Source organism: Ostrinia nubilalis, chromosome 2 (genome assembly GCF_963855985.1).
Source record: "Ostrinia nubilalis chromosome 2, ilOstNubi1.1, whole genome shotgun sequence".
NCBI classification, from domain to species: Eukaryota; Metazoa; Arthropoda; class Insecta; order Lepidoptera; family Crambidae; genus Ostrinia; species Ostrinia nubilalis.
This window is the reverse complement of record NC_087089.1, coordinates 1,663,449-1,689,763: the sequence shown is the minus strand read 5'-3', so window position 1 is coordinate 1,689,763 and position 26,315 is coordinate 1,663,449. Positions and strand designations below refer to the sequence as shown.

The 26,315-nt window shown below is 39.8% G+C and overlaps 3 protein-coding genes and 1 long non-coding RNA gene across 6 annotated transcripts; 2 read left to right on the top strand and 2 right to left on the bottom strand.

Annotated features, from left to right (window-relative positions):
- Positions 1–64: 64 nt before the first annotated feature.
- LOC135079443 (putative RNA polymerase II subunit B1 CTD phosphatase RPAP2) lies at positions 65–2,085 on the bottom strand. Its single transcript, XM_063974109.1, has one exon. It carries the CDS (start codon positions 1,971–1,973, stop codon positions 246–248), a length of 1,728 nt encoding a protein of 575 aa, XP_063830179.1. The 5' UTR covers positions 1,974–2,085; the 3' UTR covers positions 65–245.
- Positions 2,086–2,307: 222 nt separating this feature from the next.
- On the top strand, positions 2,308–12,658 carry LOC135079424 (protein SLC31A2-like). Of its 3 annotated transcripts, none has more exons than XM_063974090.1 (5): positions 2,308–2,680; positions 5,332–5,477; positions 5,834–5,919; positions 11,160–11,243; positions 12,469–12,658. In XM_063974090.1, exons 2-5 carry the CDS (start codon positions 5,340–5,342, stop codon positions 12,641–12,643), a joined length of 483 nt encoding a protein of 160 aa, XP_063830160.1. In that variant the 5' UTR covers positions 2,308–2,680; positions 5,332–5,339; the 3' UTR covers positions 12,644–12,658. The 3 variants fall into 3 exon arrangements, with proteins under 3 accessions (XP_063830160.1, XP_063830154.1, XP_063830167.1); XM_063974084.1 differs by having other exon boundaries at positions 2,312–2,680; positions 5,329–5,477; XM_063974097.1 differs by lacking the exon at positions 2,308–2,680 and adding an exon at positions 4,385–4,544 and having other exon boundaries at positions 5,329–5,477.
- Positions 12,659–12,859: 201 nt separating this feature from the next.
- On the top strand, positions 12,860–22,525 carry LOC135079412 (uncharacterized). Its single transcript, XM_063974075.1, has 4 exons — positions 12,860–12,868; positions 13,408–13,477; positions 15,876–15,971; positions 20,769–22,525. The coding sequence occupies exons 2-4, from the start codon at positions 13,414–13,416 to the stop codon at positions 21,251–21,253; spliced, it is 645 nt and encodes a 214-aa protein (XP_063830145.1). The 5' UTR covers positions 12,860–12,868; positions 13,408–13,413; the 3' UTR covers positions 21,254–22,525.
- A 1,744-nt stretch (positions 22,526–24,269) lies between these two features.
- On the bottom strand, positions 24,270–26,252 carry LOC135079534 (uncharacterized). Its single transcript, XR_010258817.1, has 2 exons — positions 26,211–26,252; positions 24,270–25,104 (listed from the first exon to the last, which is right to left on the bottom strand). It is a non-coding gene; the product is annotated as an uncharacterized LOC135079534 (long non-coding RNA).
- Between the last annotated feature and the right edge of the window lie 63 nt (positions 26,253–26,315).

The window sequence follows — 26,315 nt, the reverse complement described above, 5'->3', positions numbered from 1 at the left end:
TTTCTCAAACATGTAGAAATGATTTAGAGTATCTCTGAGGATTAAAAAAGCAGTGATCTTGTTAGTACAAATATATTTAACAGCAATTAAAAAAAAGATTCAGTACATCAATATCACATAAATTAAAGGCTTAATTAAACAGCAAGAGAACATTATAGATTTTAATTAGGCATTATTATAAACTTTTATAATGAGGTAAAACTTGCTGCTCATCTTGTCTTTGAAGCCTTGATATTTTTTCTACATTATTCTACAGTTAGTTGTGTATCATTTGTGTCCAATAACCGATCAATGTCTGTCAGCCATGATATAAGCCTGTCCAGATAGCCACCATCTTGCTTATAACTTAAAAGGAGCAACTGAAGATGCTGATATGCTGTTTGCTTCCCCAACAAGTAATGAAGCCTCTTATCTCTCAATGATAACAACTTTATCACTATTATTGCAATAAGATTCCACTGGATAGGCTTAAACATAATATTGTTAGCTTTCAACTTAAATGTGTTCACAAGGAGGCGAACATCAGAACTTATTGACAAACTTAACAGTCCTAGCGATTTAAGTATATCTGGCAGTACTTTGTTCAAATGTTCACAGACTATTCTTCTTCTGAGAGCATTTTGGGCATTTTTATCTACTAAAGGCAATTGGGTTAGTTGAGAATCCTCTTCAGGTGCTTCTTCAGGTTTTTCTATAACATTAGTTGATATATCTGGTATTTCTGTTTCCCCAGCTAAAAATGCCCGCACTTTCAGCTGCATCTTTTTGCTCTCTTCCTGCAAAATTGAGTAATCTGGCAATGGTTTTGTTTCTTTCTGCAATGTTTGCGCATCATACCGCCTATCCTCTAGTTCTAGCATATTCAGCTTTTTACATAAAGCCTGGTACTGATCATAATTGTTTGAGTTATAGAATGTACTGTTAGCATAGTTGTTTAAATACTCTTTGATGCATTCTCCTTTATCAGCCAATATTTCTTTGACTTTCTCCTCTCCAAAGAGGAAAAGCATTGTATCAATAGTGAACCACTGTGCTAAACATTTTTCTACTTCAATTGCTAGAACAGTGACTACTGGTTGCTTTTTCTTGAGGACTGTTTTAGTTTTTGTATTTTCCTTGTTTGATGTTGCAGTTTTTGTGTCATACAAAATGGGGTCAATTTTCTGTTCAGGCTTTTCAACAATCTCTCCTACAATGTTTAAAGGATTTGCTACAGGTTTTTTCTTCTGTTCTTTTGATTCCTTTTCTGTTGTTGGTGGTTGGTTGTTCTGTATTATAGCTTCATTTGCTTCAGTTTTTAAATTATTATTTTGTTGTACAATAAGAGGTGTATCCTTGTTTTTATCTTGATTATTTCTTACATCTGATTCATTAGTGTTTTGTTCTACATTGTTATCTTCATCTGTGATTTCATTGATAGAAGCTTGAGCAAAATCATTGATAGAGGTAAAAGGTCTTTCAGTTTTGAGTTTTGCTCTCTCCACGACTCCTAAATCTACCTCTTGTCCTAAGGCTCCCACAGAACCTGTAGGAAGCAAATTGAACTTTGGAATCTCTTCATATTCCCTAAACCACAGAGGACTGGTCAGCATCTGCTGTTTGATGTAAGTGGCAGATTTGTAGCAGCCATTACTGCAAAAGCTCTTCCTTGTAGTTATATCGTAAACCTTGTTGTTTTTAACAGATATCCTGTATTGTTGCTTTGGAATATCCTTGATAGACAGTATATTCTGGCACAAGGGGTAGCCACACATGTGTAAAATAGCCCTTTCTTCCACAACGTCCTCGAAGTGACACTGATTGATATCCGGCAAACACTGCAGGAAGTACTCCTCGGATATATTTTTCTCGAGCAAACTCTCAACAATATTTTGAGCTTTTGCATTACATTCTCGTTTCTTGACGATAGCTTGGCGTATCTGCTCCTTGGTCATTTCTTCTATCTTGGTAGGTTTCTTTTTTGGCTTCTCCATGGTAAATATAAAAAATAAGACACTAATAATAATTATTAGGTTTTAAATTAAATACAATTAATTGACGTGTACACAAACAAAAATTAATTTGTATTTTGTAAAATCTAGAATCTAGCAGATCTGTGCAGCCAGGCGGAGAGAATTTGTTTTCCTTAATTTACGTGATTTTACGTCATTAGTGTCAACTGTCAACGTCAGTCAACAAGATTTTTTTTTGGCATGCACGGCTTGTGCATTTAGCCATTTACCAATTACGAAGTGTATGATTGCAATAAAAAATAATCTGAGAAACGTTAAAATAATCTCAAGTCAAAACCTAATCGCTGGCTGTCAATGTCAATATTGTCAAACAATTGTCAACGTCAAGCGAAATACGAAAAATTCTTATCTTCCTTGTTACTTGTTACACAAAATTTAATTATATTACGCTCACTTTCACCCTTTTCGTCATTGGAATAAACATAATATTGTACATAAGTTGTCAGCCTTCTTTTTACGTGTAAACGTGGTAAGCTGATATGAATATTACATCAAAATAAACGAGCAAAACACCCAAGTAGAAGATAGCCTAGAACCTGCCTGTAGATTCTCGTATTGTAGTTATTTTATCTAAGTTTGATAAAGTGTAGAGGCGATATCGCGTTTGCAGTGTGTAAACAGACATGTGGTTTGAAGAGGGATAACCCAGTGCATTACAGGAAATAACGGTAAGTTCCTACCAATATCCTCTATAAACCTTGTTAAAAACCAGATGTTGTGTTATTTTTCATCTTTTTGCCGGATATTTATTGAATCTTATAGTTATACCTTCTTCCTTTATATATTTTAACAAATGTAAAGAATATCCATGAATAGTTTTATTAATTTAAAAGTTTTCTCTTGAAGTTTTTTAATTGTATTTAAGATTATGTTTTATAATCTGAATGAATCTTTCTGTGTGTTTTAAGTAGCTCAAAAAGTTCTTCCAATTTAAAGAATTTATCTATCTTAATGTAAACACTGCAGCAAGATAACAAACTATCCTAATCTATTTGTTGTGTAGATATGCTATGTAGAAAGGCAACATTTATAGTAGTACTTTAGTTAATTTTGGAAAAATATAAAGACTTTTACTGTAGTTTATTTATTTATTGGCTATCAACATGAGATACAGTATTTAACACAACAAAAAACAAATTAAGCCAAATGTCTCTAGCTAGTTTCAAAACTTTTCTTTCTATTATTATCAAAGTAGGAAGTATAATGTTTCAAGTTTGTTTGTACTGTGTGTACTATCAGAACTAAAACTTTTGATTCAAACTTATAGTTTATAAGAAATAACTTATTTTGTCATGTAGATAATTTTTTTAAATTTCTAAATAGTAAAAGAACTTCTAAAGAAGTGCATAAGTAATTCTGATTCTATTGAAACTTTGATCATGTTTTTAAAATAATTATGCCCTTATGTATAGTTACTAACGACTAAAAATGTTGAAATCAGTTGTCTTAATATTTTAAAGGCCATTCAACAGAAAGAAAGAAAAATTTTTCAAATTCAAATTCAAAATGTTTATTGCATGTTACATTACAATTTATATGTTGTTGCAAAATAGAGGTAGGTATACTATTTATTTTTATTTGGTCCAAAACAATTATTACAGTTTTACAGTTCAAAGTTGGTATTTGTACATGTTTGAACCAAAATGGCATCCGCTCAGCATTGTGTCCTGCTCTGAGGTAGACCCCAGAACAGGTGTTAGTTAATCTAAGTAATAATGGATGGGTAGTATTTTAAACAACCCAATAAATCCTTAATATAGGGACCATTGAATTTAGCTTTCGTAGTACATAACAATACAAGAGAGCCACCTTAATAAAAAAGAAAGAAAGAGAGCTAAAGAGCTATAAAGAGGCTAATCAATCTGTAATTAATTTTAATAGTAAAAGATTAAAGGCCATGACTCATTGACAGTAAAAGTGATGTCCAAATGGGATGTTTATAAAATACTAAAAAGATATTTGGGTTTCTTACTGGACATACAAAAATAATCCACTACAATATTGTAGCTCTATTATAAACACTAGTATTGTGCCTAGCTTAGAGCATGTCGCGTCAATTAATAAATTGGGCTGTGTTTTGTTAACAACGCCTACATTTATTCCATTGTTCTTACTCTGTTTACACTTCACAGCTACATTCGTTGCAGCCAGTACTCTAGAGTGATCGAGATAACTAGTCCCACTTTTGACGCTATGCAGTGTACACTGCTGATAACTAACTAGAAAACTTAGAATAGAGTACCTAATTAAAACAAAGTCATTATGCTTAGGCGTGATCATTTCTCGTAATACAGTTTAACAATAAATATTTGACTTGAGAAGTTCTGGAAGAAGTGTTTTTGGTGTGTGGACATTTAACAGTTTGTGTAAACTCAGAGAAATAATGTAGAGAACCCAGTGTCGGAACGCGGCGTTCTGCAATGCCAAATGGATTTTGAATAAACGCCAAACACTTTGTGTGGACTTTTATTAATAAGTTCGTGGATTGTACGATAGATAAGTGGGATCGATTAAGCATGAATTAAATCTCAGGTACAACGATGTATTTGTTTTTAGTGACTTCTTTGTAATGTATTTGGAGATTGTCCATCTGCGGTAGGTACATAATACCGCGGTACTTTGTAATCGTAATATAGGATTTTCTAGTGAGTCGCGTCGTGCTTCTATCTTTTCCGTCAATAACACATCATTCTGTATTGGGTTGACCCTGTATGGAATCTATCATAAACAATGCTTGCAAAGCGGATAAGATTGGTTCGAGTTTGTTATTTAACTAAGTACAAACAAAATTGTAAATTAGTCGATAAGCCTCTGTCATATTTATAATTTTAAACGCTCTGAACAGTCCAGCATATCAAGTCTAAATGAACTGTTCCTATAATTGGTTTTCAACGTACGATTTCAGTTTCAGTTGATTGATTGAGATACAAAAAACCTTGGTTAGACACGCGAAAGTTCGCTCCAACTCGTTTTAAGTGCGCGTGTAGGTATTCCTAAGAGTTCCCGCAGCCTAAAGACTTTTTGCCGGCCGATAGTAAAATCGGGCTGTTAATCATTAGTTTGAAGTATGAAACATGAGTGTGAAACTTTACACCTATTTGGTATCGACCGATTAAAACAAATAAGAAGCCGACTAAACTATCGCAGCCGATTAATAACTGTAGTCCGCGGAGACTCTAAGCCTGGTTTCCACCAAAGCGAGGACTGGAGTCCAATCAGATATAGTTATATTTCCACTTCATCACCTCTCTGCTCAGCGTCAGTCCGCTCCTGCACTTTGGTGGAAACCGGTCCTAAATAGTATTTCCTTCACCAGCAGAAGCCACCATGATGCACATGTGGATGTGGTTCGGCTACGACCTGGGCGAGTTCATGTTCCCCGGCTTGAACATCAAGACGCGGTGGTCGTTCGCGCTCACATGGATCACGCTGTTCATCGTGGCTGTGCTGTTCGAAGCCTCGAAGGTATGTCTCAAGGATCATCTTCTACGCTACGCTTCTACTAAATTCCAGCCATGATGATTATTAGAACTTCCTGAGATGAGATGAACTCAGGACGATTTGATTTAATTTCTTATAAGGGGGTTGTTTATTTCTGCGTTTTGACCTTGATTTGGACAAGTTTAAGATCTCCAAGTTGGTAGGAAAACTATTTCAGTTTTCCCAAAAACTAATGATCTCAGTAATTTCGTCCAGTGCACGTAATGACATAGTTTAAGACTAAGTTGCACCACCTTACTTTAACCGTAACTATAACAATAACCGGTGTAAAATGATGCAACGCAGCCTTAGTATGTTTGTTGACTTTGACTTTGTTGCAGGTCTATTTGGCTGAGATACAACGGAAAGCGCACCAGAAGCTGTTCCCGTTCCGATCTGATGAGAGAAGAAATCTGCTGTGCGAGAGGTAGGAACTAGTCTAGTGTACCTTAGGGCGCCTTCAAATTATAGGAGTTTGGAAACACTGCAGTGGCGCAGAAGTGGAAAACTGAAGCACTAATTTACGCCTCCCAAGTTTTTCGAAAATACTGTCGAAAAACTTGTACTCTGTTGTCAGGAAAAGTCACAACTATGTACCTACTCATAATATTAAATAACGCTGCATTTTCAGAAGAAAATGTAGGTAGAAACCTAAGTCATAAAAGTAGATAAATAATTAACATAATTACCTACTTTTTAATGGGCGATTAGTTAACTCCATTTGCAAGCAAAGAAAACCATTATAAAGACATTCAAAACTTTTGCCTTTTCCTCTTCAAGTGCATTTGGTATTTTTGAGAAATCATCTTAAATGGTATTCAAGACAGATACACAAGTTTTTTCCTCTTACCGAATGAAACAAGTTCAGTTAAAGTTATCAAACACGTTTTTAAAGTGGTTCTGCATACAATATGAGCATCATTACATTCAGATGGCATGGCAGCGCTTTGGCGTAAGTACGTGTTGATATGAAAGATATGTTATTATATCTAGCTGTATAACATTTTAGGATAACAAACAGTCATGGCTAGCGAAACTGACTCATCTATGTTAAGAAAGTCAAATCAAGCCTGTGTTTTGATTCTAGGTTAGAGTTTGAATCGAGTTATTGTATTCTGAAATACGGACCTTCGGTAGCAAGTTGGGCACATATTACTTAGCTCTAGGGCTTCCCAAACTTTTTTAGTGACGCTCTTGGGCCTTTGCAATTTTTTGCAGAGTTTGGGAAGCAGTGTAGCTGGTATAGACGCTGTTCTTAACCCGGGAGTTGCATTGCATAGAGCGTTAGGTGCTATCTAAGATCCATAACAATGATGGAGTGATTAGAAATACAAACGAAAGGCACAATAGCTCAGTGCTACGACTACTTAGTCATCTCAGTAATAGTCACAATGTGCCAGATAAAAACAAACCTAGAGTAAACATTAAACAGTTCATCGTCGCTATTGTTAATAGAAAGATTGTTGGGAATCTATTTAATGGGTGAATGGTGATACCGACTTTAGGCACAGTTAATATTTGATTTTAATATACAGTGTGAGTCACGTTAAAGTGTACATATGAAAATAGATGAAACTAGACCTATTTTTATCGACAAAAAAGAGGTCAAAAATTTTTTGAGATTTTTTTTTAATTTTTTAAAGAATTTTTTTTCTTCCAATTACTTATTGTAAAGAAAACGTTATAACTTTTAAACTAAGCGGTATATCCTGATAAAATAAAAACAGTGATAATGCTAAATAATAGGCGATACTAAAAAATACATAAAATACACAAAAAAGGCCAACAAATAATAAAAAATGATACTTTTTGAAAAAAATCTGCTTTTAAATTCGTGTTTTTTTGGTTATTTGATAAATTTCTCCAAAAAATGCCCCTATAACCGGTGGTTTTTATTGCTTTGTATTATTCTCTATCGTATTACCTTCGTAAAACCAAAAATCGCATGTCTCTATCTCTATCACAACGTTTGCAATGATCGTTTGAACTAAGCCTCTCCGGGCGCGCCATTCAACGCTTCGTTAACAACGAAACTGAAAATGGCTCTAGATTTGTAATTTTGATAAAGACAAGTTAGATTTCAAATAAAAACAAAAGATTTCGAAGTAAAATAAGCATTTTAGTTAAAATTAAAATTGTCTCTAACTGTAGCGGAGAATAATGTTGTGGCAGGCCTTTGTTCAAACGATCATAGCAAATGTTGTGATAGGGATAGAGACATGCGATTTTTGGTTTTACAAAGATAATACGATAGAGAATAAAACAAAGTAATAAAAACCACCTGTTATAGGGGCATTTTTTGGAGAAATTTATCAAATAACCAAAAAAACACGAATTTTAAAGCAGATTTTTTTCAAAAAGTATATTTTTTTATTATTTGTTGGCTTTTTTTTGTGTATTTTATGTATTTTTTAGTATCGCCTGTTATTTAGCATTATTACTGTTTTTATTTTATCAGGATATACCGCTTAGTTTAAAAGTTATTACGTTTTCTTTACAATAAGTAATTGGAAGAAAAAAAAAATCTATAAAAAATTAAAAAAAAAATCTCAAAAATTTGTTGACCTCTTTTTTGTCGATAAAAATAGGTCTAGTTTCATCTATTTTCATATGTACACTTTAACGTGACTCACACTGTATTACAGTTAATATTTGTACGTGAAATAGACTATGAAACAACCACCAGTGGACTTAAGTGGACGTATTTTCTAACGATACTCTTTTTAAACAAAAAATTTTATAAAAAAAAATAAAACCGACTCCAAAAAACCTACACTAAAAAGTAGAAAAATAATTACTAATTACCTACTTATTTATTAGGACGAATTATTAATATTTATGTAGGTATACCATGATTGATACTTCTGGAGTCGGTGCCAAGATTATGAAACATGCAAAGTTTGCCTGCACCGACTCCAAAAGTATCAATCATGGTATACCTACATAAATATTAATAATTCGTCCTAATAAATAAGTAGGTAATTAGTAATTATTTTTCTACTTTTTAGTGTAGGTTTTTTGGAGTCGGTTTTATTTTTTTTTATAAAATTTTACTTATTTCTTGCTTTTTAGTTAACTAATTATTACCTTGATGTTACCACTGAAGGTAGGCAGTACATTGAGACCAAAAAAAATTGGTTCATAATCGGCGGAGATATTGCGTATAAAAAAGTTCATCCCCAATTTTCCACCCTTGGGGGTGAAATATTTTCTTCAAATTCGCATGAAACCACCCTTTTGATAATACCTATTCAACAAAAAAATAATCGTTCAAATTGGTTTATAATCGGCGGAGATATTGCGTATAAAAAAGTTCATCCCCAATTTTCCACCCCTGGGGGTTGTTTTTTTTAGTATTAAATTTAAATGGGACCACCCTTGAGGTATTACCTATACGCCGAAAAAAGATTTGTTCAAATCGGTTCATAATTGGCGGAGTTATCGCGTAACAAACATAGAAAAAAAAAAAAAAAAAAAACATACGGGTCGAATTGAGAACCTCCTCCTTTTTTGAAGTCGGTTGAAAAAGTAGAGGATATTTGGAACTTTTGGAAGTTGGGAAAATAGAAAAACTGAGTTGTGATGATTGTCATAATACTATAGACATAAAGCTTAATATAATACTCCCAAGCTGCTTTCGGCTACGGTAACTGCCACAAATTTCTTTTAGTTCACAATAAGAGGGCTACGCTACGCTGCGCTGCCCTATCATGTGCCCTAATTATGATTGTCATAAAGGGCCAAATCTGGGTCAAAATTGAATTATAGCCTGACCAGGAACATAAAAACCCTCGCCATGTTGCGGAAATCTAATGGTACTAATTTCTTTTAATGGCAACAGTAACTGAAAACTTCATTGATATGTCACCTTGCATGTCAGTCTATTGCTGTCAAAATGTAAACAAACTTTATTTTAAATGTACGCAACTGATTTTGTGAATTAAATTGCTAAAATCTTTTTATAGTCGTGAAAGAAAAGTGGTTCACAATGTGTTAAAGTATTTGTCGAAGAGAAATACTAAGGGTTCGGACAATATTTTCATTGAATAATGTTTCCGACAAAGGTTGTCAAATTGACTGACATGTTTATCGTATAGTACAGTCCACTATGAAAATTAGCTGTGGTTTGTTTCAACTACCTATTTAAAATTTTTTGTCACTTTCTAAGTGTTGAATTTTATGGAATTGGGAAAGAAGTACCGAGCTTGAAGCGTTCATGAGCAGACATTGCAATTGAATATTCAAGTTCTGAATTTGATTATTGATGAATAATAAAATAAATCCTACTAGCTCGATTGATGGTTTCATTTAATTTATTTAAACCAGGTTACCTATAATAATATGTTTTCGTTAATTTGTGAAAATATCAAATTAACCCGTAATCCTGAATCCTGATACGTAAAGTTAGCCTATTAATTTAACACAGGTACGACTGTACTCAGTGTTGCAATATCAAATGCAATTGACGCGCCTCTATGCCAAGGTTTTTATGTTCCTGGTCAGGCTATAATTCCATTTCACTGTGTTAGTCATTCTCATAACATTCCATAAAAGGTTACATTACTCAATATTCATCTCCCAAAATGGTAACTACACTGATTAGAAATTAGGTTGACATAGATTAATCAAATTGTTAATTAACAAACACTTTTAATCAGTAGTATCCATTGCTAAACAGTCGGTAACTGTCGGTATCCATTATCCGGTGCTTTAGTGACGTGGTCAGCTAGTTACATGATCAATCGCTAAGCACGAGTGAACGTATCCTGGGCAGTTAGTGTGTCAATGCCAAATTCTTTGTTCACTTACGTTCGATCTTATCGGTACAGTTATCAGGAAGTGTGGTTTATCAAATGACTTAAATTCGTTAGATAATTAATTATCGAACATAGAATGCAGGTATTGACGCTGATTTATCAAATAGGCTTTTGTTAAAATAACTCATAAATCATACTTCTGAGAGAATGGTCTTGTTGCCAAGGATTCAATGGATATGTTTTGTTTGAGATAAACAATTGTACCTTTTGAGGTTTCTGTATAAAACAAAATCTTCAAGAAGCAAGGAACTATACCCGTATGCTACACAACTTATTTTTGTAAACGCGAAGCGAGCATTTCCGAGTGTGTGCACTTTCAAACATGTTCATACTGATCAACAGCTTGCCTAAACTATAGGTCGACAAAAAGTCTGTAGTTTTCCCGCGAATTAACTTAACTTAGGCCTCAGCCTCGAACTTAGCGGGCAGCGGGGCGGGAGCGGCGGCGGCGCTGGAGCGGGGCGGGCAACGCAGACCCGTTCTCGAAACAAGCGGGCAGCTCGCGCGGCGCTTTAGCGGCGAAGTGTTGTGTTCGGGGTTGTGTTGTCGAGATATTTGTTTTTATTCGCAAACGAAATGTCTGAACAACGGCGACAATTTTATTTCGATTCAAATTTATTCCTAACGCTCGATTTATTGTGGGCAAAAGAAGGAGTGCGCTGCCCGTTCGTTGCCCGCTCCCTCGCCGCTGCCCGCTCGTTGCCCGCTGCCGCGCCGCTGTTTTCGAGAACCGGTCTATTTGATTTTACGCATAAGATCCTGCCGCTCTCGCGCCGCCGCCGCCACCGCCCCGCTGCCCGCTAAGTTCGAGGCTGAGGCCTTAGTATTAAGCTTTATGTCCTCGTTGCAGGGAGCAGGCCGGCATCATGGAGCCGACGACGAGCCGCAACGCCAGCGCCGGCCAGGTCAGCCGCTGGTCGTCTCTCCGTGTGCGGTTAGTATACCTGTGACCCTGGTCTTCACAATATAAAATAATCTCCTCAATTTGAAAACACAAATGCATGCCTAACCAACACATACACTACATAGAATACCACGCATGCTTATTTGCTGGTGGAATGTGATAAAATTATTTTCTGCCGAAAATCCAATGCTGGATTAAGGCCTTCGTCTAGGATTTCCATAACAACCGGTCCTGCGTTGCCTGCATCCGATATTTTACCGATCAGCTGCTACAAATTGTGTGGGGATGTGAACTAAGCTTTTCCTTGTCTACTAAGGATTTAACAATATGGATGGCATAAGATGAAACTTAGTTTAGTCTCTCGTACGTGTTTAGGCTTCTTCCTAATCCAATTTTCGTGTCGTGACCGATTTCGTAAGCAACTGCTAATCATCTGAGTAGTCAACGCTAACAACGTGACGTAGATACTTAACAGTTGAGAAAAAAAATACATACCTCAATGCAGGTTGCAGACCAAAAGGGTAAACTAAGTTAGCTCTTAGTCTGCAACTTGCATTACGAGGGAAAGTCCCCTCGACTCAGCACTCACTTCTCATTCCAGTGTACTGGTAAATACGCACCAGTCGTTGGTATTCGCCATCCACAACGTGGTGGGCTACCATAAGCATATACTTTACAATTTAGCTTAGCCGGAGGAGAACGGGTTAATATTGTTTAACAACATCGTCGAATTAAAGTCAACCAGATTACATACCTTTAAGACGACTCAACACTAGGTACTTCTCATTTCAGTGTACTTGTGAACACGCACCAGTCGCTGGTGTTCGCTATCCACAACGTGGTGGGCTACCATAAGCATATACTTTACATAAGTAAATACTTAAATAAATAAATAAATAGCTAAATAGCTTAGCCGGAGGGGAACGGGTTAATATTCTTTAAAAACATCGTCGAATTAAAGTCTAACCAGATTAAATCCCTTTAAGAAGCTCCGTCGACTCAATACTAGGTACTTCTCATTTCAGTGTACTTGTGAACACGCACCAGTCGCTGGTGTTCGCCATCCACAACGTGGTGGGCTACCATAAATTAAGCATATACTTTTAATAAGTAAATACTTAAATAAATAGCTAAATAGCTTAGCCGGAGGAGAACGGGTTAATATTATTTAAAAACATCGTCGAATTAAAGTCTAACCAGATAACATACCTTTAAGAAGCTCCGTCGGCTCAATACTAGGTACTTCTCATTCCAGTGTGCTAGTGAACACGCACCAGTCGCTGGTGTTCGCCATCCACAACGTGGTGGGCTATCTGCTGATGCTGGCGGTGATGGTGTACAACGTGCACCTGCTGCTCGCCGTGGTCTTCGGCATGATGCTGGGTGAGTGCGGAGTCACTATCTCGAAGGATCATGGTCAGTGTCCATGATCCTTTGATGCTGGGTGAGTGCGGAGTCACTATCTCGAAGGATGATGGACACGCACCGGTCGCTTGTGTTGGCTACCTGCTGACGCTGGCCGTGATGGTGTACAACGTGCACCTGCTGCTCGCCGTGGTCTTCGGCATGATGCTGGGTGAGTGCGGAGTTACTATCTCGAAGGATCATGGTCACGCACCGGTCGCTGGTGTTCGCTTCATAACGTGGTGGGCTATAGATCGTTATATCCACGAAGACGCGCCCCACCATTCTTCCGCGAATGTTTGAGTGTTATCGGTACACGCTAAATTATCCATGAGTGCATACGCACTCTACAATAATGACGCTCGGATTGCTCGGATCAAACTCCCCGCATCCCGCGCTTCTCTCGACCAAAAATTGGTGGGGCGCGTCTTCGTGGATGACACAATCTATACCTGCTGATGCTGACCGTGATGGTGTACAACGTGCACCTGCTGCTCGCCGTGGTCTTCGGGATGATGCTGGGTGAGTGGGAGTCACTATCTCGAAGGATCATGGACACGCACCGGTCGCTGGTGTTCGCTACACAACGTGGTAGGCTATAGATCGTTTCATCCACGAAGACGCGCCCCACCATTCTTCCGCGAATGTATGAGTGTTATCGGTACACGCTAAATTATCACACGCACTACAATAATGACGCTCGGATTGCTCGGATCAAACACCCCGCACCACGTGCTTCCCTCGACCAAAAATTGGTGGGGCGCGTCTTCGTGGATGACACAATCTATAGCTGCTGATGCTGGCCGTGATGGTGTACAACGTGCACCTGCTGCTCGCCGTGGTCTTCGGGATGATGCTGGGTGAGAGAAACTTGCTATTTTGAAAGGATCATTGAAGTGTAGTTAGGCCGGTTTCCACCAAGAGCGTAGAGCGTAGCGGAGAAATGTTAAGAAGCTGGAATCGAGCCGCGCGCCAGTCGCCATCTTTTTTGACGGAGTCCGATTCGGGCCGCGTGCCAGATTCAAAACATTTCTCCGCTCCGCTTTAGTGAAACCGGTCATAGATAGATTCTTTTTGTTGCACACCACACAAAACAAACAAATAATGTAGCTTTGGCGTTCTGGTCGATATCTATTGTAGATGGATTATTCCACTATGTTCACCTAGGTCAGTCTTTCCCAAAGTGGGCGATAACGCCCCCTTGTGGGCGCTGCAGGCTTAAAGGGGGGCGGTAAGAGACCCAGAAAAAAAATCGGGACGTTGTGTAGACGGGGCTTGGGAGGCGTCATCTACTAGGAGGACTCTTAGACATCGACTGAGCTCGACTCTTGACTACAAAAATGGGGGGCGCTAATAATAATTTATTCTCATAGTGGGCAGTAGACTAAATAAGTATGGGAACAACTGACCTAGGTGAAGAAAGTGAAATTTTTAGTGTCCTTATTTCACCTCGGGACTGAAAATGAAAATGAAAATGAAATTTATTCGTCATTATCATAGGTACAAAGTTGTTAGGGGTTAGTAGGTTCCACTATGATCTGCCGTATAGGCATACGAATTCTTAATAAATTTGAATAATTATATAATCTAAATCAATTGGTATTACAAAATTATCTATGTCAATGCAGTCAGTCAATCTTTCTAATTATTAAATACAACAGAATAATAGCTAATGTCATAAAGTATACAATTTCAAATTATGTCAAAACTTAACCTAAAGAATCATTACAAAATTCATCAATGGTATAATACATTTTATTTAATAGTAGTAAGATCAGTTCCTTTTTAAACATTTTGTCATCACACTCTAGCAAGGCCTTAGGAAGCTTGTTAAACAGTTTTGGTGCCATATCTAAGAAACTCTTTTTCATTAATGCAGTCTTACACATATTTCTTTCTACCATAGGTTTCCTAGGTCGAAGACGATGAGCTATTGTCGACTCCACTCTTTTAAATTCATCTGGATGATATTTGACAAAAAGGCAGGCTTCTAAAATATACAGACACGGGAAGGTTAACAGTTTTAGCTTTTTAAATATAGGCTTACAACTGTCTGTTGATTTCAACCCATAGATTGCACGAACACATCTTTTTTGTGCTCTGAAAATAATTTCCCTGTAAGAGGAATTGCCCCAAAAAATCACCCCATATCGTAGAGTCGACATTACAAAGCCATGATATGCAGCCAGAACAGTAGGTTGATCAGCTATTTTTGCGAGTTTAGTCAGTGCAAAAGAGAATCTATAAAGTCTTTTGCATACTTCTATAGAATGCGATTCCCATGACATATTGCTATCTATGAGAACACCAAGAAACTTGATCGAATGTACATTTTCGATTGGAACAGAGTTATAATTTATGTTTAAATTAAATTTCGGTTTTCTTTGAGTGAATTGCATTATCTTTGTTTTATCTAAATTAATATTCAAGTTGTTATGATCCATCCAGGCAATTATGTCTTTTATGGTGTCGTTTATAGTGATTTCATATTGATCAGGTTGATTGGTTTCAATAATCACTGTGCTATCATCAGCAAACAAGACCATAGGGTAGTTAATAGACTTAGGCATGTCATTAATATATACCAAGAACAATAAAGGACCCAACACACTACCCTGGGGGACTCCAAATTTAATCACTCTACCTTCAGATCTATATTTATTACTGTTAGAAGATGATATGCGAGTTATTTCTGTGAATTGGATTCTTTTGTCCAAGTATGATCTTATTAGATTCAAAGCATTTCCTCTAATACCATAGCGATATAGTTTTTTTAAAAGTATAGTATGGTCTACGTGGTCAAAAGCTTTTGACATGTCCATAAAGACAGCACAAGTTGGTTTAGTTTTGTCTAAATTTAATGTTACACGTTTTGCCAAGTCATAAATTGCAGAATTAATAGTCATGCCTTTGCGAAAACCTTTTTGTTCTTCTACCAATATTCGATTTTTTTCAAGAAATTTATATAATATATTGTAAATAATTTTTTCTATTACTTTTGAAAATATTGGTAGTAATGCTACTGGTCTGTAGTTGGATATATCCATTTTGTCACCTTTTTTATATAGAGGTGTTACAATAACTGACTAATCTATCTGGGTAAATTCCTGTATTAAAAATTAAGTTTATTATGTGGCTAAGCGGTAACGCAATTATTTCTCCAACATATTTCACAGCCAGAGTTGAGACTCCGTGAACCATTTGTTTATTTAAGAAACGTGAATTATTTCGTTTCATTTTCATGTGGTTTTTTTCCAGGCTACTTCTTATTCGGACCAAAGCTGACGCGGTTGCAGATGCAGTGTTTCAGCACGAAGCGCAATGTCATATGCACTCCCGAATGCGACGATACTGGTAAGTGTCTCAGATGTAATATCTCCGGGCGCTACTTTTCACATGTTGTCTAAAATCCATTACTTGAAACTTAATGCTAAGTAAGATTGTAGGTAGGTAATATTGAGTCAATCAGCATAGTCAAATGAAGACTACTTGATGCCATAAGCAGACCATATCTGTGTGCCTTATTGGTTAATCCGGCACTGTGAGTATTGTCATATCTTGGGCTACTGTTTCCGCACTAGTGTAGACAGTGGCGTAGCTAGGTAACCAAGGGCCCTGGGACAAATAAAAACGCTTAAGCTTACTACTCCTGATACAGCTATCGAATTTCTCTCTATTTATTTTGAAAATGGGAGAAATTTTCAAATTTCAGTTCAATGAGGGTTTTCGCGAATGAAAAATCTGCCAGATGGCAATACGTAGACGCGAGGTCCAAATGCTGCATGATTGGTTATTTTTGACATGATATTGACAGATATGTCAAAATCCACCAATCACGCAGCAGTCAGACCCCACATCCACGTCCCGCCATCTAGCGGATCTTTCATTCGCGAAAACCCTCATTGAAATTTTCTGGTAAGGATTCGGGGCCCCCCTGAACTTGGGGGCCCCGGGGCACTGCCCCGCCTTGCCCCATAGTAGCTACGCCCTTGAGTATAGTCCCCTATATAGCGCTATCGTCTCGCTCTGTCTCTGTGTGACGCTTATAAGCCTCATTACCTTTTCCTCAACTAAAACCTTCCTCGTCCCCAAGACCGGTGCAACACCGCCAAGTGCAGCTGGGAGGTGTGCGAAGGCAAGCTGTGCAAGGAGATGGACGCCATCGAGACGCAGCAGGCCGCCACGCCGCTCACGCCCGAGCCCTACCGCCCGCAGTGACATTATGAAGCTTATTACATGTAGCGTAGAGTTGATACTCGCTTGCACTTGCTATACACACTCGATGGACGCCCTCGAGACGCAGCAGGAGGCCGCTCACGCCCGAGCCCTACCGCCCGCAGTGACATTACGAAGCTTATTACATGTAGCGTAGAGTTGATATTACCTTGTACTTGCTACATATCCCCCCCGCAGTGACATATTGAGCACTTGCTACGTAAACTCGAGCCCTACCGCCCGCAGTGACGTTATGAAGCTTATTACATGTAGCGTAGAGTTGATACTCGCTTGCACTTGCTATACACACTCGATGGACGCCATCGAGACGCAGCAGGCCGCCACGCCGCTCACGCCCGAGCCCTACCGCCCGCAGTGACATTATGAAGCTTGTTACATGTAGCGTAGAGTTGATACTCGTTTGCACTAGCTTCATATTCTCTTCGCAGTGACATATTGAGCACTTGCTACGTAAACTCGCGCCCTACCGCTTGCAGTGACATTATGAAGCTTATTACATGTAGCGTAGAGTTGATACTCGTTTGCACTAGCTGCATATCCCCTCCGCAGTGACATATTTAGATGTAGCACAGAGTTGAAACTCACTTGCACTTGCTAACACACTTGATGGACGCCATTGAGACGCAGACCGCTGACGCCCGAGCCCTACCGCCCGCAGTGACATTATGAAGCTTATGACATGTAGCGTAGAGTTGATATTACCTTGTACTTGCTACATATCCCCTCCGCAGTGACATATTGCGCACTTGCTACGTAAACTCGAGCCCTACCGCCCGCAGTGACATTATGAAGCTTATCACATGTAGCGTAGAGTTGATACTCGCTTGCACTTGCTATACACACTCGATGGACGCCATCGAGACGCAGCAGGCCGCCACGCCGCTGACGCCCGAGCCCTACCGCCCGCAGTGACATTATGAAGCTTATTACATGTAGCGTAGAGTTGATATTACCTTGTACTTGCTACATATCCCCTCCGCAGTGACATATTGCACACTTGCTACATAAACTAGAGCCCTACCGCCCGCAGTGACATTACGAAGCTTATTACATGTAGCGTAGAGTTGATACTCGCTTGCACTTGCTATACACACTCGATGGACGCCATCGAGACGCAGCAGGCCGCTGACGCCCGAGCCCTACCGCCCGCAGTGACATTATGAAGCTTATTACATGTAGCGTAGAGTTGAAACTCGCTTGCACTTGCTAACACACTTGATGGACGCCATTGAGACGCAGACCGCTCACGCCCGAGCCCTACCGCCCGCAGTGACATTATGAAGCTTATTACATGTAGCGTAGAGTTGATACTCGCTTGCACTAGCTGCATATCCCCTCCGCAGTGACATATTTAGATGTAGCACAGAGTTGATACTCGCTTGCACTTGCTATACACACTTGATGGACGCCATCGAGACGCAGCAGGCCGCCACGCCGCTGACGCCCGAGCCCTACCGCCCGCAGTGACATTATGAAGCTTATTACATGTAGCGTAGAGTTGATATTACCTTGTACTTGCTACATATCCCCTCCGCAGTGACATATTGCACACTTGCTACATAAACTAGAGCCCTACCGCCCGCAGTGACATTACGAAGCTTATTACATGTAGCGTAGAGTTGATACTCGCTTGCACTTGCTATACACACTCGATGGAAGCCCTCGAGACGCAGCAGGCCGCTGACGCCCGAGCCCTACCGCCCGCAGTGACATTATGAAGCTTATTACATGTAGCGTAGAGTTGAAACTCGCTTGCACTTGCTAACACACTTGATGGACGCCATTGAGACGCAGACCGCTCACGCCCGAGCCCTACCGCCCGCAGTGACATTATGAAGCTTATTACATGTAGCGTAGAGTTGATACTCGCTTGCACTTGCTATACACACTCGATGGACGCCATCGAGACGCAGCAGGCCGCCACGCCGCTCACGCCCGAGCCCTACCGCCCGCAGTGACATGAAGCTTATTACATGTAGCGTAGAGTTGATACTCGTTTGCACTAGCTTCATATTCTCTCCGCAGTGACATTATGAAGCTTATTACATGTAGCGTAGAGTTGATACTCGCTTGCACTAGCTGCATATCCCCTCCGCAGTGACATATTTAGATGTAGCACAGAGTTGATACTCGCTTGCACTTGCTATACACACTTGATGGACGCCATCGAGACGCAGCAGGCCGCCACGCCGCTGACGCCCGAGCCCTACCGCCCGCAGTGACATTATGAAGCTTGTTACATGTAGCGTAGAGTTGATACTCGTTTGCACTAGCTTCATATTCTCTCCGCAGTGACATATTGAGCACTTGCTACGTAAACTCGAGCCCTACCGCTTGCAGTGACATTATGAATCTTATTACATGTAGCGTAGAGTTGATACTCGTTTGCACTAGCTGCATATCCCCTCCGCAGTGACATATTTAGATGTAGCACAGAGTTGAAACTCGCTTGCACTTGCTAACACACTTGATGGACGCCATTGAGACGCAGACCGCTCACGCCCGAGCCCTACCGCCCGCAGTGACATTATGAAGCTTATCACATGTAGCGTAGAGTTGATACTCGCTTGCACTAGCTTCATATTCTCTCCGCAGTGACATATTGAGCACTTGCTACGTAAACTCGAGCCCTACCGCTTGCAGTGACATTATGAATCTTATTACATGTAGCGTAGAGTTGATACTCGTTTGCACTAGCTGCATATCCCCTCCGCAGTGACATATTTAGATGTAGCACAGAGTTGAAACTCGCTTGCACTTGCTAACACACTTGATGGACGCCATCGAGACGCAGCAGGCCGCCACGCCGCTGACGCCCGAGCCCTACCGCCCGCAGTGACATTATGAAGCTTATTACATGTAGCGTAGAGTTGATAATCGTTTGCACTAGCTTCATATTCTCTCCGCAGTGACATATTGAGCACTTGCTACGTAAACTCGAGCCCTACCGCTTGCAGTGACATTATGAATCTTATTACATGTAGCGTAGAGTTGATACTCGTTTGCACTAGCTGCATATCCCCTCCGCAGTGACATATTTAGATGTAGCACAGAGTTGAAACTCGCTTGCACTTGCTAACACACTTGATGGACGCCATTGAGACGCAGACCGCTCACGCCCGAGCCCTACCGCCCGCAGTGACATTATGAAGCTTATCACATGTAGCGTAGAGTTGATACTCGCTTGCACTTGCTAACACACTTGATGGACGCCATCGAGACGCAGCAGGCCGCCACGCCGCTGACGCCCGAGCCCTACCGCCCGCAGTGACATTATGAAGCTTATTACATGTAGCGTAGAGTTGATATTTCCTTGTACTTGCTAAATATCCCCACGTAGTGATATATAGCGCCTATTTACATGTTTCGTAGAGTTGAAACTCGCTTGCACTTGTTATACGCACTCGATGCCGCTCACGCCCGAGCCCTACCGCCCGCAGTGACATGTCGCCTTGACGTTATGAAGCTTATTTACATGTAGCGTAGAGTTGATACTCGTTTGCACTATCTACATATCCCCCCCGCAGTGTCATTATGGCGCCTATTTAGATGTAGGATAGAGTTGAAAGTAATTTTTACTTGCTACGACACCCGAGTCCTTATCCTGACATCCCCCGCAGTGATAGTACATAATGATGCCTATTTACATGAAGTTTAGAGTTCAAACTCGTCTAGCATTTAGTCACCAGCAATAATGAAAACTAATCAACACCTAATGCTGAAGTCGAAAATGCTTATCATATAAGCCGCTTACCCGACCACGTCCGTCAAGCCTCATTGACAATGATCATGCGATCCATGCCTTTTTACACCTAGCGACTTGTAGATACATTTATTTTAGTTAGTACTGTGGTCATGTGTTTAGTTTCAGTTTGTTCCAGTGAACTTTTTCTTACCACAAATCTTTGTTTGCAGCTGAAACATCGACGCCGCCATTGCTAGACTCCGCACAGAGTTCCGACTCGGAGTTATACGTGTGTCGCACGCGCAGCTGCATCCAACCATCGCACTACTTCCCCGCCGCGCCGCAAGATGGCTCCACCGGCGAGCCGTCCAACGCCACCTGCTACTACGGCGCTAAGCAGTGCCCCTCAAGACTTGCTCGCGCCAAGAAAGCCGAAGAATCCCGCAGACATTACACAGAAAGCGAAAAGGAGGACAGCCCTAGCGTAGAAGACGTCCAACTACTGCGAACGGAAAGGCAGGGCTGCTGTAAGAAGAAACAGGAACCCCCGCCCGAAGAGAAATGCTGTAAGTCTAGTCACGAAGTTGTCATCGAAACGGACGTCCATCACGAGAATGAAGCAAGTAGGGAGGACTCGAGAGAGGACAGTCCTCAGATCTCGTGCTGCCACAATGCTAAGGCGCCGACTGAGAGCCAGGAACAAATCATACCGTAGCTCAATCACCATACGTACTGAAATTGTAAATAGGAATATATTTTTTTACTAGCTATTCATAGTGACTGATGGTGCTTAGTTGTAAGCTTTTTCGACGTTGTTTCATAACCGTAATCCATGAATTTATTATTGTTACCGTTCGTTAGTAACGGGGGTGGTCGTATGTCCCGGCGATATTACCATCAGAACGTCCAGATTATATCTGGTTGCTTCTATGGGACTGTTAAGAATTTGTTAAGTGGTAGTTAGTAGTTAATTGGTCACAATATTATTTTATGTTGTACATAAACGCGAATTGTTGGTCATAATATTGGGACCTGATTTTTTTATACAGGAGCTATACACGAACACATTTGAAATTATTTATTTTTTGTAAAGTTTTAGCTTTTGGCACTAGGTGTCGTGACGTGATTGGGTGCAATAATCTTTTCTGTAGTTGAGTTATAATAATTTACATGACATATCATTTAGCTGTATAGAATATTGTTAAAAAATAGTTATACAACCACGAGGGTGCTTTAGTATAATTTAGTTATTGCCATAAATATTACCTGATTTGTCGACAGCTTTAGGATATTTCATCAATTTACGAATACTCTTTATTTATCAAAGTCTAAGATCGACCTTTATCATCGACAGTATTTTCGGTTATTGGGTGTCAGACTAGTCGGCCGATAGTTTGATCGGGCTGTTAATCAGTATAAACATGTATGAAAGTGCGCATATTACACCGATTTCGTATCGGCCGATTATACATACAAATTCGAAGCCACATACGTGTAGAAATTAACTACACATTTCAGTGTTGCATGATTGAATAATGAATGTTCAGAGCAGCGTATTAATTGTTGGAACGTTGCTCTGCCTGTGTATACCAAAGACAATAAACGGTGACTAGAAATTAAATTACATTTGCAATGAATGAATAAACGAATTTGATTTGAAAAAAAAAAAAGATTCTGTCGCTAACCGTGGTTTATTACGTAAGATACTGTGATAGTATGGCCTTCCCCTACAATATAAGAACGTTATTGTCTCTTCACAACTACGAAAAAAACGTGTTTAGTTAAATGGGAAAACTGTTATATTTATTTTTAAATTAATTTTAGCTATGTATGTTATTTTAATATTAACGTATGTAACTGGCACGAGATATTTTTGTGCAACAAGTGCCTCGACTCGGTCGTCCTGATTTGCGTGCCAAATGTTTTAAAATGTTGTAATAAATTGTTTCCTTTTCTGTATATTACGTAAAAAGTTATGTAGAAATATTGCAATAAACATAAATTATAAAACAACGCGAGCTTTTCATTTAAAAGTCTCTAATTTCTTAGGACTCCTAAGTATTGTGTAAGGTATATGAGATACAAATCATAAACTTCGTCTAAGTATATCAATAGTTTTTATTTTTATCAATATAATTATAGAACATTATATGAATGGTATTAAAATAATGCCTTAACCTATCTTATCCTAGTTGTTTTTGTTACAAATAATCACATTAATGCGGCGGGTACGGCTTCACTCGTGGTTTCTATCTATTGTGAGATTCTACCGGCTCCCATACTATTTTGAACTTTCTTTGCCTTATTCATAAACTGTAATACTTATATTTAAACGATGCTAATCATTTCCTATCTATGTTTATCCATAAGCTATGGAAGAATAGAATATACTATAATATTGTGGGCAAACGAAACTGTTTGCTATAAATTCGTAGCTATACAAGTTATCCGTGAACAGTCGAGTGAACAAAATGCATGAATACAAGCCGCACCCAAAACTGCGAGGCTTTTACAAACGATCATTACAATAACAATAAAATTAAATAAATATGGCAAAAGTTGTCTACACCTGATCCGTAAGCGCGGGTAGTCCTTAATCATAAACGTGGGAGGTTAAATACATTTTACAAACACTGGAATGAAACTAAAAAGGGTTACAACAAGTTAGTGGAAGGGAAGACTAAAACTGTATAACCTTAAAACGATTAGCAAAATAAATTGGTTATTATAAGAGATATATTTCCTAAATCTTCGGACAGGCCTGGCCAACACTTGCGGCGGAAACGTTGCAATAATACAGGGTGTTTAAAGTAATTTAAATTAACCGAGATTGCACAGACTACTAGAAGTCAATTATAACTCTAGGGACGAGTAACTTATTTACGATTATATGTAAACTAGGAGTTGCTTATGACTGTTATTTTAATCTTTGGTGTTTATAAGTATATCTAAATAGTATTTTATAAAGTACTTCTTGATAGATTTGGGCTATTTAGTGTATTAGAAGACAATGCAGCTTATATTTGCTGTATTAATGAAAGGTTCCCGCCAACACCCACTCCAATCGCCGCGTCCACGAGAGCAGCTTATTCAAACATCACAGACTCGCACTTCGGCGTTCGTACAAAAATAAAATTAACCAAATTACAACATTACCTATACTTTAACATTAATAACATTAGAGTGCGATATCGTCAAAAACGTGAACAAGTGGCAACTTGATGTACCAGATTCAAAAATAGCTATAAATCTCACAGTAAAATGAATAGATTTTACATGGAGAAGATGGGGGACATGTTCTTCAGAAGTGGTGCAGTAAAAAGCACACCAATGCTAGAACTTAGATACAGAATCTGTCAGTAAAAAGTGATTTCTTATCCTTGTATTTTCTGATAATATTCAGTTTAATGAAGACAGTTTCGACTTGCTGCATTTATTATGTTGGTTGTATGTTTTTAATACATGCGGGGATGACAGTAATTCCAATGATGACTTATTTCCAAAGTTGGTACAGTCAGTTTGCCACTAATAAACATTTTATTCATTGCATTATATTAACATGCATAGATTATACAATGGAAAACACGAATTATGCTAATATAGAGCATTTTGCACGACACTTAAATGGATGGCTAATGTAAATTTGAAAATTCAAACTTCTATCAATATACAAAAACAGGTTTTAAACCATAAGCTTGTCAAAATAATCATAATTAACAAAAGAATTTAGCTACACAATAAAAATGATTTTATTGACTACTGTCAGTAAAAAGTATCACAAAAATTGATTTGCTTTCATATATTAATTATCGTGCTAAGTAGATAGACTAAACCAAATTCTATATTATTTAATCTTATTATAATACGAAACGAATATATTCGGTCCCCGATGTTAATTTTTACTTAAATAACCAATATTGTAAACGATTGCACAAATCTGCATCTTAGAATCGAGTCTCGCTCCAATCAATATTGTATAATACTTGTTAGAAACCAAACGAGAAGATCCAATAGGGCGGGGATTCTTTTTCTCTTTGGTGCACGATACTTTTTGTATATTTTGTTCATTGATTCAATAGATTGCATTTCGCGGAAAATTAAGCATCATGATTTATTACTCCGGCCTGCAGGATAAACGAATAAAAACGCAGTCAACAAACATCTAAGACAAGTGGCAAAACGTGACAGTTGTAATGTCGAAATGCCTTAGCTCCGGCGTTTTTGTATAGAGTTACATCGCTCCGTAAACGGATTCGATTTTCGATTCGTTCAAAAGTGCCACATGTCTAGACCTACTGATCAGTTCAAGATTTTCGTCCCCATTGAATTTTAAACTATAATTCACACAACAAAAGAATAAATAACGATTGCATTCTTAATGGCCATACAAAGTCTCGGATTCGAAATGCATCCTTTACCTGTCCACCGTTGCGAGGCGTGGGGACTTCAAGCCATCAGCTCCCAGAATTGGAGGACGCGTTCGCCAGAAGGTGACGTCATCCCTTGAGGCCGGATGAAGTTCATCTCGATAGTCTTGAACCTCTTCTTGAGTTCTGCATCGAAGAGCTGTGTGAAGAGAATAAAAGTGTTTGAATTTTTTAAATACTATCAGTTCAAGAGATCTAGGTGTGTGATCATGTGCGTTCATGTACACGAAGACTTAGGGTGGAGCTCAAAATAGGTGATTCGTGGACTTTTCTTTCATAAATTGTTTTGTGGCTTTAGATTGTTTTAGTTTAGAGGCCACGCGCTTCGACAGGGTATTGTTTCTTGTAGCAGCCGCGCTAGGAGCGAGAGTCACGTGCACTCACTGCGGCGTCATGGGGCGGGGCCATTGACAGCGATTGCGCCCGCTCGCCCGCGGTGGCCACGTTGTGCCGCAGGAGTCTAGACCTTGTTACGGGGTACTAGAGTCCACAGTCGCGTGCACTCACCGTGGCGTCTTCAGGCGGGGTCATAGACACGGGTTGCGCGCGCTCGTAACGCACGTAGTCCTTGTTGCGGCGCGCTAGGAACGAGAGTCGCGTGCATTCACCGTGGCGTACTCGAGCGGTGCAAAGTGTGTCACGGGAGTCTGGTCCTTGTTACGTGGAGCTAGGGTCTACAGTCGCGTGCACTTACCGTAGCATCCTCAGGCGGGGCCATAGACACTGGTTGCGCGCGATAGCCCGCTGTGGCCAGTACATGCGCGGCCTCAGTGCACACGGCGGCCACGTGGTGTCGAAGGATTCCAGCCCTTATTGCGGCGCTCTAGGAACGAGAGTCGCGTGCATTCAACGCGGCGTCCTCAGGCGGTGCCGCATGTGTCTCGGGATTATGGCACTTACCGCAGCGATCAGCACGCACGGAGGCTGGTCCTTATTGCAGTGCGCTAGGGTCTACAATCGCGTGCACTTACCGTGGCGTCTTCGGGCGGGGCCATAGACACTGGTTGCGCGCGCTCGCCCGCTGTGGCCAGTACATGCGCGGCCTCAGTGCACACGGCGGCCACGTGGTGTCGCAGGATTACAGCCCTTATTGCGGCGCGCTAGGAACGAGAGTCGCGTGCATTCACCGTGGCTTCCTCAGGCGGCGCATGTGTCTCGGGATTATGGCACTTACCGCAGCGATCAGCACGCACGGAGGCTGGTCCTTATTGCAGTGCGCTAGGGTCTACAATCGCGTGTGCTTACCGTGGCGTCTTCAGGCGGGGCCATAGACACGGGTTGCGCGCGCTCGTAACGCACGTAGTCCTTGTTGCGGCGCGCTAGGAACGAGAGTCGCGTGCATTCACCGTG

What these genes read in the sequence shown, in the direction of transcription:
- LOC135079443 (XM_063974109.1), bottom strand. Translation starts at nt 1,973, where the DNA reads ATGGAGAAGCCAAAAAAGAAACCTACCAAGATAGAAGAAATGACCAAG.
- LOC135079424 (XM_063974090.1), top strand. Translation starts at nt 5,340, where the DNA reads ATGATGCACATGTGGATGTGGTTCGGCTACGACCTGGGCGAGTTCATG. An exon ending in AGAAATCTGCTGTGCGAGAG is followed by an intron (nt 5,920 to 11,159) that starts GTAGGAACTAGT and finishes TCCTCGTTGCAG; the next exon opens with GGAGCAGGCCGGCATCATGG. An exon ending in TGGTCGTCTCTCCGTGTGCG is followed by an intron (nt 11,244 to 12,468) that starts GTTAGTATACCT and finishes TTCTCATTCCAG; the next exon opens with TGTGCTAGTGAACACGCACC.
- LOC135079412 (XM_063974075.1), top strand. Translation starts at nt 13,414, where the DNA reads ATGCTGGCCGTGATGGTGTACAACGTGCACCTGCTGCTCGCCGTGGTC. An exon ending in GGTCTTCGGGATGATGCTGG is followed by an intron (nt 13,478 to 15,875) that starts GTGAGAGAAACT and finishes GTTTTTTTCCAG; the next exon opens with GCTACTTCTTATTCGGACCA. An exon ending in TCCCGAATGCGACGATACTG is followed by an intron (nt 15,972 to 20,768) that starts GTAAGTGTCTCA and finishes CTTTGTTTGCAG; the next exon opens with CTGAAACATCGACGCCGCCA.